A 20,297-nucleotide genomic window follows, 5' to 3' on the forward strand; every position below is an offset into this window, starting at 1 on the left:
TGGCATATTAAAAAAAAATACAGTCTCTTTTCTTATATTACCACCCAGTGGCCAAACAGTTTATTAATTTCAGAGCACTCATCTGTTATGTCAAATTCTATTAGGAAAGTCCTACTGACTTCCAGGATTTCATGGTGGGGTTTGGGGAAGAAATTACATATCAATGATCCTAAAACTATGGTTAATTTAAGATAACTAATAATTCTGTAACATATTTTATGTTTTAAAGTGACTAGTTTCAATATTAAGAGGTAGATCTTTTGTAAGGTATTTAACTTAAAAAAAGACACTAAAAAATTTACTCTGATGTTGAAATACTTTATTTAGAAAAGGTCCAAACTACAGTCACTTTCACAAGGTCATAAAACAAACAAACAAAAAAAATTACAAACTATTTGAACCCATATGGTTAGTCCTTATCTGACTTATATGTGTGTGTGTGTGTGTGTGTGTGTGTGTGTGTGTGTGTGTGTGTGTGTGTGTGTGTGTGTGTGTGTGTATATAGGGTGGAATGATAAAGGTCAGGCCTGTTCTGTACTTGCAGGGTCAGAGTGAGGCTCAATAATCAGTCTTGGTTCAATCAGTTCTTTCCAACTAATAGTTATCTGGGGAAAAACACAAAAAATAATCAATATGGTGATACTACCTTTTCGGTAGACTGTTCTAGTGAAATAAATTCATTATCAAACATAATCAACTTCAATATAACCAAAATAAGGAGAAACATTGTTTTCTAGTAAGTTAATACCCTGGCTGAGTTATAATAAATTATATGTATAATGGGATATAATGAAATATACCTAACACTAAAACTGAACGTATACAAAAACCCTAATAAAACAACTGAAGCATTATCTTCCTTCTAGACTAAGCACAGGGAATATATCCTACCTAACCTTTTATCTCACCTAGCAGAGTGCTTTGTATATAGCAAGGACTTCATAAATATTTGCTGAATTGAATTATTTTTTAATTTTGCAGAAGGATCTTTAGAAACTTGTTCCTCAGACAGAGGATATCTGTTCCCTGTGATTATCAGATGGTAAAATAATCTCCTCTTTTTGCCATTCTACGTTCCATAGATCTGTTCTTCTTTAAAAAAACAACTTTATTATTTCTTGCCATGGTAGAGTGTTCATTTATTAATTTCTATCAGCTGTCCTATAATTAATTACAATGAAATTAACTTTATTAATGATGCAAAAGCATCACTTAGTGGCAAAAATGACAAACTAACCAATAAGCCTAACTGCCTAAGTAGCACATAGAGGAAAATGTTTCTTATTATCTACTTAACAACAAAATTTCCAGAAATGTAGAGTAGCAAAAAGTCTATCGTATGGAGATTGGAAGCATAATAGACTGAGCTAGTATATATTCATTCCAATTATGTTCTTTGAAAGCTGATCTTTTAAAAAAATAAGTCTGAGAGCTTTCTACTTCTCTCATAAAATTAGAAAAACCTTTCATAAAACATAGAAAAACCTATATATTTAAGCTTCCCAACTATTTAAGTTTGGGACAAAATGAGGGTTACTGTTTATGAAGTTCACCTAAAATACAAAATCTTTTAAAAAAGTATTAAACATAAAAACTCATATTTTTCCTTTCAATGCTGACAAAATAAAAAAAGCCAATTCATGTCAAAGAACTTGAAACCTTTAGATTTTTAATATAAGTCCTAAAAAGTTTCTGATGGCTCTACTAATCTAAACCAAACACTCTTAAAAACAAGCAATTTTTTAATCATTTAAATAAGTTTTTAAACAAATAGCTAAACTATGCTTAATAGAATTATAGAACAACATTATTAATAGAAAGTTTACCACAACAAAAATCCTGGTAAGTCACTGTGTTTAAAGTAAAGCACTAATAAAACTTTTAAAAAAAGAATGAAACTAAGTAGCTCCCAGAACAGAAGCATACCCTTTTATCCTGTGACACTGCGTACTCCACCACTTCTGTTCCATTTTCATTCTGGTACACCAGATCAAACTTCCCAGGCTCCTTCACCACTGAAACCATAGGTAAGAGGGAGGTAGGGGGAGGGGAGAAGTGTAAGTGTGTGCGATTTCTAGGCAATTAAGATATTCTGCTAATAGCTGTTTTCTTCATCTTAAACAGAACTATCCACTGGATAGTTAGTGTAAAGAAGGATGAGAGTCTTGAAAAAGTGGACAATACAGTTCTAATGCCAAGGAGGTCATTCAAAACTCATCCACCTCTATGAAACTTGTTTAAAAGCACTCTAGAAACCCACAGTCGATGTTTCAAAATTGGCTCTAAAAGGATTTACCTGGTATAGAGGAAAGGATTTCTATGTCCACTTCCTGAGCATCAGGATTGTAGTTTATTATTTTTCCCTCCTTCAAAAATAAAAAAGTTCACATCAAGGTTACCTGTAGTTTATCAAACATCCCATTTCAACAACACAGACATACTACATTACAAATAAAACAAAATTTCATTTAAGCCAACACACATTTAAATCTGGAAGGCCAGAAACAACATAAATGTAACAATAAAGCATGACTATACAGAACTGAGACTGAACCAGTACAGCAGAGGACATTCAGCCAAATGATGAAAAGCTATGTACTCATTTCAATAAGACTATCATCACTGTCAACCTCTTTCGAAACTCTTCCTTCAGAACTGCCTTCTGAGCATGAGATGGAGATCCCCGGGCAAACAGGGAGGCAGCAAAGTTGCACAGTTGGTCTCACATCTTGTTAACCTGTGCACTTCTTTGCTCACAAGACATTATCTTCCGTTCCTCACAGACACATACTCTGGTACTAAAAGCTAGTTTCCCTGTTGCCCTTAACACTGACTGGCCAGTAGTGCCATGCTGATTTCTACTGCTCTGGCCAAGAAATTCCTACTATACACGGTATGGTAGCAGTCGTAGGACAGAGAACCTTGTAAGTAAAAATCTGCAAGACATACTAAACACTAATGACTGCCCATTCTTGCATGAGGATCTCTATTACAGTATGACCTGAAAAATTTGATGTTATTAAACAAACCAGAATGATTGAAAAAGGAAGAGAGAGAATAGAAGGAAGAGAAAGAGAGAGGGTAAGGAAGAGGGAAAAGAGAGAAGTTCTTATCAAGATTTTATTACAAAACCAAAATCTTGAAGGCATGTTCAGGAATTTCAAACTCAGACCAATTTCTTACATTTTCCTTAACTATTATGTAAGTTCTACAGTATAATTAGTGAGAATCTTAATGCATTAGAAAATCACAAGAACAATGCTGTGTGCACTTTCCCAAAAAAGAGTACTATATACCTTAAAAAGATTTCCAATGAGTTATTTTTTAAAAGAAGCAGATTCAAGGTAACCAAGTATAAATGACCCAACATTGTTTCTTGATCATTCTGGGATAAAAGTTTTACTGAATTGTAATATGTAATCTAGCAATAAATGTCTCAAAGAGATGAAATAGCTCAATTTCAAAGAAAATAAACTTATAAACTGACAACTCAAAAGAAACATGTTAATATGACTATCATTAGTATACTTATGTAAAACTTTAATCTTAGAATTAATCTAAGTTTTTAACAGCTTTTTTTCATTCAGCTTAAAGTTCACAATGGGAAAAGTGTATCCCGAAAAATAGGATGTTATAGATTGACAAGGCTGACTCCAAAAAATGATTTTGTTGGATGAAAACGTTCACATTCATCATTTATGAAGTACATGGGAAAATTCACCCATTACTGGGCTTAAAATAGAGATAACTCCTAAAGAAAGTCAGTCACTTTGTTTACAAATTAATAATTTTTTCATTCTTCTACTAATTATACTACTCAGCTCAATTCCTATACTGTCTATATCTATTAGGTTAAAGAGAATCAGCATGAGATATAGTAAATATAGCACTAGATTTGGAAGTCAAGAGCCTTGAGTTTGAAACTCATTGCAGACAATTATGAGCTATATGTTCACTGGCAAGTCACTTCAGCTCTCAGGGTCTCCTCTGTAAAATGGGGATAATAAAAGCTGTACCATATACTTCACAGACTTGTCAGGAGGAAAGTGCTTTGTAAACTTTAAAAAGTACCATATAAATGTGAGCTATTATATTAAAGTCTACATAACAACTAAAAACATCAACCACTTTGAAGGTGATATTAAATCCTACAAATATGGTTCACAAGATTACTTTTAAGCCATGTGCTCTAAATACCTTTACTTTTGCCATATAACAATTTTAAAATAAGTAGTACCTTGTAACTAGAGACATCAGGAGAATAATCTGCTGTCAGTTCCAAAAGCTAAGAAAGATAAACAAAAAAAGGTATTTATCATAAGCTACATAAATTGCTCATTCTTAAAATTTTTAAAAGGCTAATAAACATGACAAGAATATTTAGCCATTCCACTGTTGATAATACTGGAGGAGAAACTAAAGGTTTTCCATATCAATAAGTAATACCCATTTACCATTGATACAGCATATTAAGGTGGGACAGGGAAGAAATACTGAAAGAAACTAGATCTGGAAAAAAATGAGATCTGGATTACAGCTGCTCTGGGTCTACTAATTCTTGAGAAAGGCTATCTTCTAATTTCTTCTCACTTCTAATTCCCCAAGACAGCACAGCAGTGTCAGAACGCTGACCTCTCCTCTCCTATTTCACCTGCCCAACTAATATGTCTAACAGATGAAGGAGTAGCAGAGATGGAAGAGGGAAATACTTTAAAGCTATTTTGTTACATAACCCAATAGACCAAGCGTTCATAACTTTGTGTGACATGGCATCCTCTGGTGAAGTCTGTGGACTGCTCAGGATCATGTTTGAACATGTACAATAAAATACACAAAATTGCCAAGAAAAGTATTTCTATTGTTTTTGTTCATTATCTTAGTCATATCCAATTCTTATGACACTAATTAGAGCTTTCTTGACAAAGATACTGGAGAGGTTTGCCATTTCCTTCTCCAACTCATTTTACAGATGAAGAAACTGAGGCAAACAGGGTTAAGTGACTTGCCCAGAGTCACACAACTAGAAAGAGCCTGAGGCCAGATTTGAACTCATAAAGATGAGACTTCCTGACTCCAGGTCAGGCACTCTATCCTACTACCTAGCTGCAAAAACATTTTTTTTTTTTAAAAGTTCACAGACTCCCAAGCAATCCATGGACCCCAGCTTAAGAACCCCTACAATTTATTCTAGTTGTTCAGGCCATTTAGATGTTAGGGGGAAAAATACCTTAAATGCAATCTTTTCCCCTACCCGAGGGGGTGCTGCTAATTGAGGAAGTAGACTGTAGTCCTTCTGAGGTGTCTCCACTGGATTCTACAAAAAATAATGGTGACTATGAAGAGGTGACCCTTATCACCAAGGCCAACCCTCTTCGTTTACTCCTGAAACCACCCCTTCCCATCTTTGGCAGAAGATCACCAGCAAACATCATTCTGCAACCTCTGTCTTTAAGCTTTGATCTCTCCCCATTTAGTGGATCCTTCCCTATTGCTTAAAATCATACTTAAGCATCTCTACCACCCTCGCATCAGAACCTTCCTTCTCCATAAGTTCTTTCCTCTTTCTCCTCTTCTTCTCAGCCAAATTTCTAGAAAAAGCTATCCACATTCATTGCCTCCACTTTCTCTCCTTAATCCTTTTCAATACTTTTCAACCTTATTACTCAATTAAAATTGCTTTCTCCAAAGTTACCAGTGATCTTGTAGCTGCTAAATCTGATGGCCTTTTTTCAATCTTCATCCTTCCCAATCTCTCTGTAGCACCTGACACTACTCTCCACCCTCTCTTCATGGATCCTTTCTTGCTCTGGGTTTTCACAGCAATGCTTTACCTTGCTTCTACTACCTCTACGACTATTCCCTCTCAGCCTCCTTTGCTGGGTCATTTTCCACATCAGGATGCCTAACTCTGGGTATACCACTAGGCTTTCTAAGGCTCTCTATAATCTTTCACAGGTTTAATTAAAATTTCTATTCAGATGACTCCCAGATCTATATATCTAGTCCCAACATGGCCCTGGAACTTCAGTCATGCATCTCCAACTGCCTATGGAGCATTTCCAACCAGAAGTTTGGTAAGTGTCTCTAATTCAACAAGTGTAAAACAGAACCCTAAATTCACTCTAAATGTACTCTTCTTCTAAAGATTCTTATTTTGCCTAGGACACCACCATTATTCTAGTCTCCTAGGTTTACAACTTTAGTATTCTCTCTCCTCAATGTCTCATCTTCTCTCAATTCATATTACTAATCAGTTGTCAAATCTTGTTTCTACCTCTATAACATCCTGATATAGCATCTCCTCTGCACAGACTACTGCAAATTCTTCTAACTGGTGTCCTAGTCTCAAGTGTTTCTCTTAATTCATTCTCCATGTAGATGTCCAAATGATTTTCTCCAAGAACAGGTCAGACTACATCACTACTCTAACTCCAACTCCAATTTATACCTCATTGTTCCTAGAATCAATTATAAACCCTTCTGTTTGACTTTTAAAGTACTTCATAGCCTGGTGCCCACCTACCTTTTCAATTTTGTTTCCCGCACTGTTTTGTCCAACTAGACGGGCCACCTTGCTGTTCTTCACCCAGGGCACTCCATCTTCCATTTCTGTGCCTTTGCACTGGATGTCCTCCATGTCTGGAAACACTGCCTCTTCACCTAAGCCTTTTAAATCCTCATTCTTTCAAAACTCAGCTCAAATGCCACCTTTTACATGAAACCTGTCCTGCTCCATCTAGCTACTTGTGCCCTAATCCCCCAAATTAACTTGTGTTTATACTTAAATGCACACATACAGAAACACATATTTTTAATCCTTGAGGGTAGAGATTGTTTCATTTTTGTCTCAGATCCCTAGCACAACACATGGCATATAAACAGATACTTAATAAATGCTCAATGACTGATTGATTTCATTAGCAGAAGTAAATACTGAATAGATAAACTCCAGGCTCACCATAACGCAGGCTGGTTATATATATGTAGGGAGTAAAAAAATAAATAGATAAAAGAAGAAAGGAAGGCTACATACCTGGATAATAATGGAAGTGTTTTTTACTACTTCAGTTAACTGCTGCTGTTTCTGGGATTCACCATTAAACACATAATTAATGTTTCCCCCTCTCCCTCGTCCTCTCATTCCACGAAAACCTCGCCCCCTTGGTCCCCTCCAAGGGAAAATGTCTTCCCCTCTTCCCCTCCCTCTTCCAAAACTGCTGGGGTGAGGAGCTGCTTCTGGAACCAGAGGTGTCAGCTGTTTCCCACTATTCCCCAATACTGGCTTATCCCAGAGATCAGAGTATTGTATCTCCTGTCTTGTTCCTAAGTGATTGTCTGTATCCGGACCATTTGCCTGTGAAGATCCTGGAGATACTGTTGTTCCAGTTGGTGGAGGAGCCAATGCTGGTGCTCTCTTTGGCATCCTGCCCTGGTCATCCGAACTGGAACTGGAATCCAAACTAGAGGATGATGCTTGAGTTCTTTTGTCTTTGACAGAGGGTGCGTTACTGCCAATGTTGGCAATAAGTCTGTCTGCAGTTGGGTGGGAACCAGTTGGCTTTGATGTGATAAAAGATGGCTTCTCTACTAATTTCTTACCACCAAGACTTGTCTTGCTGTGGCTATCATCTGATGATGTGGCAGAAGAATCAGAATCTGATGAAGTATCAGTTTTAGTTTTACCAGACAAGCCAATATCCTTTTTCTTCTTTATTTCAGCTGAATTATTTTTATTAGAAGCACTCTTCTGAACACTATAGTTCTTTTTGGTCCGTTCTGGCAACATCTTTGCTTTAGAAGGCTTTGGAGACTTTTTCTGCTTCTTATTTTCAGTTTTCCCTTCCTTCTCCTTCCCTGATTTTTTTGGAGTCCATTTTCCATTATTTTCACTTCCTCCCTCATTTCTTTTTCTCTTCTTGTTTTTCTTCCTTGTGCCTTGATCTGGTTCCAGGGAAGAGGAGGTTTCACTGATCTCTCCCCCTTTCCAATGCTTCTCTGTGTACTGATCATTTTCTGCATCAGACTCATCTTCCTCCCAGGTGGTTCTCCTCTTCCGTGCTTTTTTGTATGAATAATTGAGTCCATTGCTGACTGCTACAGAGTTCTCGACAATTTCAACATCTTCTAATTTAACTCTGTCAAGAATAAGAGGTTCAGTGAGAAACCTATGACAATTTTTCCATACAAAAGCACTATGACTACACAAATCCTATATCAACATTCAGTAGAAAAGTTATCAATCTCCAAGACAGCAGTTGTAAATGCTTTCATGAATGCGATTAATACAATCAAGTCTTAATCATCTAATGATGAAAAGAATAGGCAATCTAAACAACCTCAAAGTTTAATACAAAGGTGGTGTTTGTATTTGATTTTGGAATGCAATTTTTAAAACCCCTGTGTATTCTGATATTATATATTTAGCAAAATATTAAATTCATTAGAATTTGAATACATTCACTGGTGAGGCAGAGACAATTCAGAAAAAAAATTCTATGACATTTTACCCAAAACATTGTACTGACAAACTTTCACTTTTTACTATATCCACAGGATCCTCTATGCTCACAGTCGCTCCATGGGCCATCCCTCTATATAATCTACTGTGGTATATCACAACTAGAAGACAATCTTAGCACACTTTCTCATCCTGGGAATTCCTCTGCATAAGATGCAATCTGCATTTTTATGACAATCTTTAGTAGCCCAGAAAAGACTACAGAATTATATTCTATAAGTAAAAGGGGAAATATTAGCGAACAACGCAAACGAACTATAGCTTACATTTATATCATGCTTTATAGTTACAAAGCACTTTGTAAATATGGTCTAATTTGCTCTTCGCTGACAGCCCTATGAGATAGGTGATACACAAGTATTATAATCCCCATTTATACATGGAGAAACAGACCCAGACAGATCAAAAGATCAGAGTACATCACGCCTAGCAACAGTCTGAGCCAGTATGAGTCTAGATCTTCTGATTCTAAATCTATCATTCTTTCAAGCAAAATGACAAATAAAGGAATTGCAAACATCACACTAGAATGTTGTTATTACACTGATGTATTCATATATTGGGCCACTAGGTGGTACAGTGGATAGAGTGCCAGATATGGAGTCAGGCCTCATCATCCTGAGTTCAAATCCTCAGACCCTTACTGGCTATGTAACCGTGGGCAAGTCACTAACCACTATTTGCCTCAGTTTTCTCATCTGTAAAATGAAATGGAGAAGGAAATGGCAAACCATTCCAATATCTTTGCCAAGAAAACCCCAAAATAGGGTCACAAAAAGTCAGACACAACTGAAAAATGACTGAACAACAAAAATTCATATGTGGGTATCATAGCAATAAATTATCTACAATCATTCTCCAGGAACTCATAGCACAAAAGTTCATAGATATGAACAACCAATATAAAAACTACTTAGATTAATGACATGAAGAGAGAAATATAACATCTTGAAATACTATCTGTTTAAATAATAAACATGTATCATTGTGGTGATAAACATATATCTGTTTATCTGTGGTGAAGATGTCCTATAAGTTCACTTTCCAGCTAATCAACAAATAGGACAAATTAATTCCTAGCAATAGTAAGACTTTAAAAAATTCTTTAATAATATTAATGTTTTGCATAATTGAACATGTATTAACTTTATCAAATTGCTTACTGTCTCAGGGAGGGGAAAGGTGAAGGAGGGAGAAAGAAAATTTGGAACTGAAAAACTTTTTAAAATAAATGTAAAAAATTGTTGTTACATGTAACTGGAGAAAAAGGAAACTTTTTTTAATCTTTAAATTTATTTAAGTTTTCAACATTTATTTCTCCAAAATTTTGAGTTTCAAATTTTCTCCCCATTTCTCCCCTCCCCCCACCCCAAAACACCGAGCATTCTAATTACCCCTATCACCAATATGCCCCCTCTTCTATCATCCCTCCCTTCTATCATCCCTCCCTTCTATCATCCCTCCCTTCTCTTATCCCCATCTTCTCTTTTGTCCTGTAGGGCAAGATAACTTTCTATACCCCATTACCTCTATTTTTTATTTCCTAGTTGTATACAAGAACAATATTCAACAGTTGTTCCTAAAACTTTGAGTTCCAACTTCTTTCCTCCCTCCCTCCCCACCCATTCCCATTGGAAAGGCAAGCAATTCAATATAGGCCATAACTGTGTAGTTTTGCAAATGACTTCCATAATAGTCGTGTTGTGTAAGACTAACTATATTTCCCTCCATCCTATCCTGTCCCCATTGCTTCTGTTCTCTCTTTTGACCCTGTCCCTCCCCAAGAGTGCTGACTTCTAATTGCTCCCTCCTTTCATTGCCCTCCCTTCCATCATCCCCCCACCCTGCTTATCCCCTTCTCCCCCACTTTCCTGTATTGTAAGATAGATTTTCCTACCAAAATGAGTGTGCATTTTATTCCTTCCTTGAGTCGAATGTGATGAGTAAGCTTCATGTTTTTTCTCTCACCTCCCCCCTTTTTCCCTCCACTGAAAAGTCTTTTACTTGCCCCTTTTATGCGAGATAATTTGCCCCATTCCATTTCTCCCTTTCTCCTCCCAATATATTCCTCTTTCACCCCTTAATTTCATTTTTTAAGATATGATCTCATCCTATTCAACTCACCCTGTTGAAGGTTGAAGGTTGAAGGTTGTCTCTGTCTCTGTCTCTCTCTCTCTATGTGTATGTGTGTGTGTATGTGTATGTGTGTGTAATCCCACCAACTACCCAGATACTGAAAAAAGTTTCAAGAGTTACAAATATTGTCTTTCCATGTAAGAATGTAAACAATTCAACTTTAGTAAGTCAAAAAATGAAATTTTTTAAAAAAAGAGTAATATTAACTTCTTTATGTTGATGTAGTAACAAGGATGGAGTTTAAATTCTGTTGCAAAGAACAAAACTGAATTTAATAAAACTAAGATAAAAATTCATTTCTAGGCAGCTTAGAAAATAATCCCAAAGCTTTCCCAATAAAAATGGCAATAAACACATTTAATAATTACTTTGAAGAACCTGGTGTGTACTCAGCACTAGATAAAACCCAAAAGCAATAATTATGGTTCCTGTTTTCAAGAGACTTAAAATCTACTTAGAGAAACAAAATTTACTGTTTATCAACCAATTAAGAAACATTGGCTAATGAGCAAAAAGCTATGTTAAGTCCTGGAGAAGGCAAAAAAATTTTAGAGATAGCCTTTGCTTTAGTGGATCTTAGAGTCTAGTAGGGAAATAAACATCAACACAGATATTGAAAGGCGTAAAGGGGAAGGTCACGAATACAAGGCAGTTTATAATCAAATGCTAGATTGGATAGTAGGGAGAGTCTTTACTGTACTTTTATGTTCCCACTGAGGTTTTCACTACTTAGCACTACAAGAAATCAACCAGAAGATTAAAGTAAATTTTCTAGATTCCAAAATGACTGCTACTCTGAAGCAATAGTTATAAATTTATACTGGAAATCTAGTTCTAGGAGGAGAAAATAATCTCCCATAGGGCTGTATGTTTATCTAAAAATAAAAGATAGATCTACAAGGATTACTACCATAGATGGATGTAACTATTGTTCAAGTATCCTATACAAAATACAGAGTTCCCCAGAAAAGCTATCAAAACTAAACTAAAAATAGCAAAATACTTATTTAGCATTAAGGGCTTCTTAATCCTTTGCTAGGCACTGTAGGACATACACAAGTACTGTACCCCCTGCCCTTAAGAGTTTATAATCTTGCTAGGTAGATCAGATTAGGATTTTTTAATTATATACTAACTTAAATGGTAGAATGGTAACCACAACCCTGTATGTGCCAAGCAATCATTAAAATTGTGTGGTATTGACACAAAGGCAAAGAAACTATCTGGATGCTGCAGTGAAAGGAACTACTACACCCTAGATAATAGGGTATCTCTCAGGAATAGAAAACTGGGCATACTCTGACATGCACTCTAGATCTTGGAAAAGCAGATTTTGATGGGTTCAAGAAAAGATAAATAGGATTTCCAAAAGGAAAATGCTGAATGGAAAGGCAGCTCAGCAGGGATGGGAGATAATGCAAGAATGAAATTCTGAAAACATAAGGCAGCACTAATTCCACTGAGTTTAAAAAATGGAATTTATTGAAAGAGACTGATGTGGATGCACAGGGAACAAACCAACCAACTTAAGATTTAAAAAAGAAATGTACAGAAGATAGAAGCCAGGTAAGAGAAGAGAAAGGGTAGCTAGGTAGTGCAGTGGATAGAGCACTGGGCTTGAAATCAGAAAGTTTGATGAACTCTTCTTGAGTTCAATTTTGATCTCAGACATTAGTAGCTATGGTACCTTGAGCAAGTCACTTAACCCTGTTTGCCTCAGTTTCCTCATTTATAAAATGAGTTGGAGAAAGAAATGACAAACCACTCTAGCATCTTTACCAAGAAAACCCTAAATGGGGTCAGAAAGAGTCAGACAAGACTGAAATGAATGAACAAAAGAGAAAAGAAATGTAAGAATGGGACACAGTTCAATAAAAAACTGCCAGGAATGCTAAAGTTCTGAATGAGGTGAAGAATCTGGTTGAAGGAGTTGAAAGAAGCAAAGGACAAAAAAACCCCAGTATTTTAGAGTTATACTGGGAGAAAAAAAAAAATAGTTAGTCACTAAACATTTGTTAAGTGCCAAATATGTGCCAGGCACTGTGCTAAGTGACAGGGATACAAAGAAAGGCAAAGTCCCTGCTTTCAAAGAGTTCACAATTTAAGGGGGGAGATAAATGCAAATAACCATGTACAAATCAGCTATATAGAGAATAAACTGGAAATAACAACGGAGGGAAAGCACTAGAATTAAGAGGATCAGAAGGCTTCTTGTAGAAGGTAGCAGTCTAACAGGGAATTGAAGGAAGCCAGGGAAGTCAGAAGACAGAGTTGAAGGAAGAGGGAATAGGGGACAGTTAGAGAAAATGTCTGAGTTGAGAAATGATGTGTCTTGTCTGAGAAACAATGAGGCTAGTGTTATTAGATTAAAGAATATTGGAGGATGGGGGCAAAATGGAGGTAAGGTATAAGAAGACTAGAAAGGTAGGGAAGGGTAGTTCATATTTCAATATCAAACAGAAAATTTTCTATTTGACCCGAGAAGTGACAAGAATCACTGGAGCTTATTGAGGAGTGTGTGTGTTTGGGGGGGGGGGAGCAGGGATAACATGATCAGATCTGTGCTTTAGAAAGATCACTTTGACAGCTGAGTGGAAAATGAACTGGAGAAGGGAAAGACTTGGGACAAAAACCAATCAGAAGATTATTGCAATAGTTCAGACTAAGGTAATGAGGGCTTGCACCATGTCAGAGGAGAGAAGAGAGCATATACGAGACAAAGTAAAATTGACAAGCCTTGGCAACAGATTGGATGTGGAGCGGAGAGAAAAAATGAAGAGTTGAGGACAACACCTAGGTTGCAAGCTTCCGGGCCTAGAAGGACAGGGGTGCCTTAAACAATGATAAGGGCCAAGATGGCGGAGAAGAAAGACACATATACTCTAGCGCTTCCCCCACAGCCCACATAATACCTGTAAAAAATAATTCTCAACAAATTCTAGAGCAGCAGAAGCCACAGAACAACAGAATCAAAGAGGTTTCCAGCCAAAGGTAACCTGGAAGGCCAACAGGAAAGGTCTATCTCACAGGACGCTGAGTATAGTGGAGCCCAGCCCTGGCCACATGGCATGGAGAGGAACGGAACCTGAACAGAACTCCAGGGCAGAGTTTCCAGCAGGGACAGTCCCAGATTCCTCAACCCACAAGGAAAGTTCCAAAGGTCAGTGTGGGAGGGCTTTCCCAGCTGGGCGAGAGGGGAACAGGGTTCCCCCAGCAATAGCCCCAGGTGACGGCAGCAGCAGCAGGCAGCTACAGTGTCCCGGAAACAACCTGGGTCCACTGTCCAGGCAGCTCAGCTTAAAGCCTCTGGTGGTAGGGAGCAGCTGATCTAAATCTCAGCCCTCAGTGTTGGCCCCAGTCCCACCCAAAGCTCTGGGGAACCAACCAGCTGAGTCAAATCTCAGCCTTGAAAAACACTGGGGAGAGGAATGGTAATAGGACCCTCCTTTTGACAAAGGATTCAGAAGTCAAGTAACTGGCTGGGAAAATGCCCAAAAAAGGGGAAAAAAAAATAAGACCATAAAAGGTTACTTTCTTGGTGAACAGGTGTCTCCTCCCATCCTTTCAGATGAGGAAGAACAAGGTATACTGTCAGAGGAAGTCAAGGCTCCTGCCTCCAGTGCCTCCAAAGTGAATGTAAAATGGGCTCAGGCAATAGAAGAGCTTGAAAAGCGAGTCAGCAGCTTGCTAAAGGAGAAACAAAAAAAATGCTGAGAAAAGCAACACCTTTAAAAAGAGGCTAACTCAATTGGAAAGAGGTCCAAAAAGCCAATGAAGAGAAGGAGGCCTTAAAAAGCAGAATTAGCCAAATGGAGGAGAAGGTTCAAAAGCTCACTGAACAAAATAGTTCTTTAAAAGAGAGAATCAAGTTCAGGGAAGCTAATGACTATGAGATAAACCAAGCAATTAAAAAACAAAACCAAAAGATTGAAAAAATAGAAGATAATGTGAAATATTTCATTGGAAAAACAAATGACCTGGAAAATAGATCCAGAAGAGACAATCTAAAAATTATGGGACTATCTGAAAGCCATGATCAAAACAAGAACCTCGACATTATCTTCCATGAAATTATCAAGGAAAATGTTCTGATACTCTAGAACCAGAAAGCAAAATAAATATTGAAAGAATCCACCAATCTTCTCCTGAAAGAGACCTGAAAAGAGAAACTCCTAGGAATATTGTGGCCAAATTTCAGAGTTCCCAGGACAAGGAGAAAATACTGCAAGAAGCTAGAAAGAAACAATTCAAGTACTGTGGAAATACAATCAGGATAACATAGGATCTGGCAGCTTCTACATTAAGGGATCAAAGGGCATGGAAAGGATATTCCAGAAGTCAAAGAACTGGGATTAAAACCAAGAATCACCCACCCAGCAAAACTGAGTATAATACTTCAAGGGAATAAATGGTCATTCAATGATATAGAGGACTTTCAAGCATTCATGAGGAAAAGACCAGAACTGAAGAGAAAATTTGACTTTCAAACACAAGAATCAAGAGAAGCATGAAAAGGTAAACAGGAAAGAGAAATCACAGAAGACTTTCTAAAGCTGAACTGTTTACATTCCCACATGGAAAGATAATATTTGTAACTCTTGAGACTTTTCTCAGTATTTGGGTAGATGGAGGGATTATACACACACACACACACACACACACACACACACACACTGACACATATATAGACAGAGAGTACGGGTTGAGTTGAAACAGAAGAGATGATACCCCCCAAAAAAAGTAAAATAAAAATTAAGGGGTGAGGTAGGAAAATACTGGGAGCAGAAAGGGAGAAAGGGAATGGGGCAAATTATCACTCATAAAAGAGAGAAGAAAAATCTTTTTCAATGGAGGAGAAAAGGGAGAAGGGGAGAGGAGAAAAGTGAAGCTTACTCTCTTCACATATGGCTTAAGGAGGGAATAACATGCTCACTACATCTGGTATGAAAATCTATCTTACACTACAGGAAAGTAGCGGAGGAGGCGACAAGTGGGGTGAGGGGAATGATAGAAGGGGGGCAAATGGGAGAAGGGAGTAACTAGAAGTAAACACTTTTGGGAAGGGACAAGGTCAAATGAGGGAATAAAAAACAAGGGGGAATAGGGTAGTATAGAGGGAAATAGAGTTAGTATTACACAACATGATTATTATGGAAGTCTTTTGCAAAATAACACATATTTAGTCTGTACTGGGGATGGGTAGGGAGGAAGGGAGGGAGAGAAGTTGGAATTCAAAGTATTAGAAACAAATGTTGAGAATTATTATTGCATATAACTGGCAAATAAGAAAGACAGGTAATGGGGTATAGAACTTTATCTTACCCTACAAGAAAAGAGAGAAGATAGGGATAAGGGAAGGGTGGGGTGTGAGAGAAGGGAGGGTACATTGAGGGAAGGGGTAATCAGAATGCAAGATATTAGGGGGTGGGAGGAGGGGAGAGATAGCGACAAAAATCGGACATGTTACAAAGCAATTAGTACTAAAACGTTGACTGAATTAATTACTGAGACGAAATTAGAGACATCTTTAGTTTGGGGAAAAGAATTTTAGTTGAAGTTTCCTAGAGGCAAGTAATCTCAGGTAAAATTTGTCATTGATGGAAAAGTTAAGGTTTTAATGGCAAATTTGATTTTACGACTGTTATTTAATCAGGACTAGAATATGTATAGAAAGGAATGTAAGCCACTTAAGACTTGCCTCAAATGATGTTCCTTAGCCAATGTGAAATTATAGTCATAACTGAAACCTGAAAAAAAAAAACTAATGATAAGGAAATTTGGAAGGGGTGAGTTTTGGGGAAGAAAGAGTTAAGCTTTGGACATGAATTTAAGATGTTTACAGGACACCTACCTCAAGGTATCTAATATCTGATAGCTGAAGTTGCAAAACTGAAGGTCTACAGAAAGGATGCTAGATTAGATTTGTTAGATAAGTAGATCTGAGAATCATCAGTAAGGGATGCTAATTTATGACAGTTGATGAGATTACTAAGTGCAATAGTGTGGAGGAGAAGATGGCCCAGGACAGAACCCTGGGGGAAGTTCATGGTGAGTAAACATGACTTGGATGAAGATACAGCAAAGGAGAATAAGAGGGGAAAAAATCAGGAGAGAACAGTATCTCAAAAATCTAGAAAGTGAACAGCAAGAGATAGAAAGAGAAATCCCATTTAAAGTTAGGGTAGACAGTATAAAATACTTAGGAGTCTACCTGCCAAAACAAACCCAGGGACTATATGAACACAATTACAAGACACTTTTTGCACAAATAAAGTCAGATTTAAGTAAGTGGAAAAACATTAGTTGCTCATGGGTAGGCCGTGCTAATATAATAAAAATGACAATTCTACCCAAATTAATATACTTATTTAGTGCCATACCAATTAAACTATCAGACAATTACTTTCTAGAGCTGGATAAAATAATATCAAAATTCATTTGGAAAAACAAAAGGTCCAGAATATCAAAGGGACTAATGAAAAGAAATGCTTGGGAAGGTGGCCTAGCGCTACCAGACCTTAAACTGTACTATAAAGCAGCAATTATCAAAACCACTTGGTATTGGCTAAGAAACAGAGAGGTAGACAAGTGGAATAGACTTGGCACTCAAGATGCAGTAGGCAAGGAATATAGCAACCTTCTGTTTGATAAACCCAAGGACCCCAGCTTCTGGGATAAGAACTCATTGTTTGACAAAAATTGCTGGGAAAACTGGATAACAGTGTGGCGGAAATTAGGCATAGACCCATACCTGACACCGTACACAAGAATAAAGTCCAAATGGGTACATGATTTAGGTATAAAGATTGATACCATGAATAAACTGGAGAAGCAAGGAATAGTGTATTTATCAGATCTATGGAGAAGGGAAGAATTCTTTACTAAAGAAGAGATAGAATGCATTATGAAATGCAAAATGGATAACTTTGAGTACATTAAACTGAGAAGTTTTTGCACAACCAAACCCAATGCAACCAAAATCCGGAGGGATGTAGTAAATTGGGAAAAAATTTTTACAGCTAAGCTCGGGGATAAAGGCCTCATTTCTAGAATATATAGAGAACTGACCCAAATGTATAATCATACAAGTCATTCCCCAATTGATAAATGGTCAAAGGATATGAACAGGCAATTTTCAGAGGAAGAAATTAAAGCTATCTATAATCATATGAAAAAATGCTCTAAATCACTATTGGTTAGAGAGATGCAAATCAAAACAACTCTGAGGTACCACATCACACCTATAAGATTGGCAAACATGACAGAACAAGAAAATGATAAATGCTGGAGAGGATGTGGGAGAGTTGGAACACTAATTCATTGTTGGTGGAGCTGTGAGCGCATCCAACCATTCTGGAGAGCAATTTGGAACTATGCCCAAAGGGCTACAAAAATGTGCATACCCTTTGACCCAGCAATATCGCTACTAGGACTATATCCCCAAGAGATCATAAAAATGGGAAAGGGTCCCACATGTACAAAAATATTTATAGCAGCACTCTATGTAGTTGCCAAAAACTGGAAGTCAAGGGGATGTCCATCAATTGGGGAATGGCTGAATAAATTATGGTATATGAATGTAATGGAGTACTATTGTGCCATAAGAAATGATGAACAAGAAGACTTCAGAGAGGCCTGGAAGGACTTATATGACCTGATGCTGAGTGAAAGGAGCAGAACCAGGAGAACTTTATGCACAGCAACAACCACAGTGTGTGAGAGTTTTTTCTGGTAGACTTAGATTTTTGTAATAACACAAGAACTTCTGAAAAAAAAAAAAAATCCCAATGGTGGACCTCAAGGCAAAAAGCCTTCCACACTCAGAGAGAGAAATATGGAAGTCACTCACATAATGTAGCAGATCATGTTTGTGTATGTGTATCTGTTTGTGTATCATGTTCTGATTTGTTATACGGATTCTTTCATTTATCTTAGTCTGACTACACAGCATGACGATAGTGAAAATATACTCAATAGGAAAGTTTATGTAGAATCTATACAGAATTGTATGCAGTCGTGGGGAGGGAGGGAGGTAGTGGGGGGTGGGTGGGGAGGGATAAAATCGCAATTGTATGGCAGTGATTGTTAAACATTAAAAAAAAAAAAAAAAAAAAAAAAAAATCTAGAAAGTGAAGTGGACATTATCCCCCCCCCAGCCCCTGGGTTGAGAAATGTCTGTTGAGTTTCTAGGCAGGGTTGGGCCTAGTAGCCACTTACTGTTTGTGGCTACACTTTCTGTTGTACCCCTTTGCCTAGCAGCGGCTTGGGCCCCCCTCTCTGTTGTGCCCCCTTGCCTAGCAGTACCTAGGAACCCCTGTCAAAACTGTTCTGTGAAAAATGTGTGCTATTGGAACCTCAAGGCTGTACCGGGAAGTGCTAAGATGCTTAAAAGGCATACACACCTTTGTTCAGTGCTGCCTCTTCGGAGGACAGCCGCCGGCTGATAAAGACGCTCCCAAATTCTCAATTGACTCTTGCCTGTGCCTGTCTCAATCTGTCCATTACAAGGAGAAAAGAGTGATCAACAGTGGCAGAAGGCATTTAAGTGATGTGAAAGGAAGAGGGGAGAAGAAGGAGCTGCACATAGCCTCTTTTTTTTCTGTAAAATATGAGGCAAGGATCTCAGTGGAGAAGGTGGGAAGGTGAAGAACCATGGAAGGTTTGAGGAGGGATGAAAAGGTTTGGAAGAGTGTGACAGTGAGTTGATAAGGGAGGTGTAAGATTAAGTTACAGAACATAAAATTGTAGTGAACCCAGTCAGCATGGTTTTATGATTTTCTCCTTTCAATCAGCAGCATGTGCACAGGAGTAAAGGCAGCAGATGGTGGGAGTGATCCAAAGCTGAGATTAGGCACATCGAGATCAATGATACAATAAGGAAACCACAGGGACTCCAGAGAAGAGGTGAGGGTAGAGTTGAGATGGAAAGGACAGTGATAATTGACAAAAGAGAGAAGACAGAGCTGCACCATTCTTTTTGTTTACATTTTCTCTGTAAAGACCAATGACTTTTACTTTGGAAGTGACAGAAGAAAAAAAAAACAACCTAGATGCTGATAATCAAAACAAGTAGGAAGATAGTGAGAGAGCACTGAGTTGCCCTTGATGATGAATTCAAGTCACTGGGCCCAGATGAACTACATGGTTATATGTTCTGAAAGAATTGGCAGGTGTGACTGCTGAGACACTGTCAGTGATTCATGAAAGATCATGAAAAGTGGGAGATTAGATAAGATCAAATTTGCTGATTTTCCAAAAAGGGAAGAGGACAATCTATAAATTACAGGCCAGACAACTTGACTTTCAGTTCAACAAATACCTAGAAATGGAAAGGGTGATGACCAAGAGCCAACATGAGGTCATCAAAATTAAATTATGCCAGCATTTCTTGCCTTCTCAATGGGTGGGGGAAGGGAGGGGGAGAATTCAAAACCAAAAGTGAATTTTTAAGAACAACATAAAACTTAGAAAAAAAAGTTAGATCATGTCAGACTAACATTATTTCTTCTTTGGGTAAGATTACTGAGCTAGTAGATGAGGTGAATGGTATGGAGATGGTTTGGTTAGGTTTTAGCAATGTTTTTGATAAATTATCTCATACTACTATATGGAGATGGAGAGGGGAGAACTAATACACTGAATA

The 20,297-nt window shown here is 37.6% G+C and overlaps 1 protein-coding gene across 1 annotated transcript in view; it reads right to left on the bottom strand.

Moving 5' to 3' along the window:
* Positions 1–302: 302 nt before the first annotated feature.
* Positions 303–20,297, bottom strand: part of COIL (coilin) — a 44,556-nt gene continuing 24,561 nt past the window's right edge. The window contains exons 3-8 of the mRNA XM_072646776.1: positions 7,034–8,135; positions 5,228–5,314; positions 4,238–4,285; positions 2,297–2,366; positions 1,927–2,015; positions 303–605 (exon numbers count right to left, since the gene is read on the bottom strand). Coding sequence (XP_072502877.1) covers positions 522–605; positions 1,927–2,015; positions 2,297–2,366; positions 4,238–4,285; positions 5,228–5,314; positions 7,034–8,135 — 1,480 coding nt within the window. The 3' untranslated portion in view covers positions 303–521. The remainder of the gene's footprint in view (positions 606–1,926; positions 2,016–2,296; positions 2,367–4,237; positions 4,286–5,227; positions 5,315–7,033; positions 8,136–20,297) is intronic.

The sequence above is a fragment of the Notamacropus eugenii genome, chromosome 2, assembly GCF_028372415.1.
Source record: "Notamacropus eugenii isolate mMacEug1 chromosome 2, mMacEug1.pri_v2, whole genome shotgun sequence".
Lineage (NCBI taxonomy): Eukaryota > Metazoa > Chordata > Mammalia > Diprotodontia > Macropodidae > Notamacropus > Notamacropus eugenii.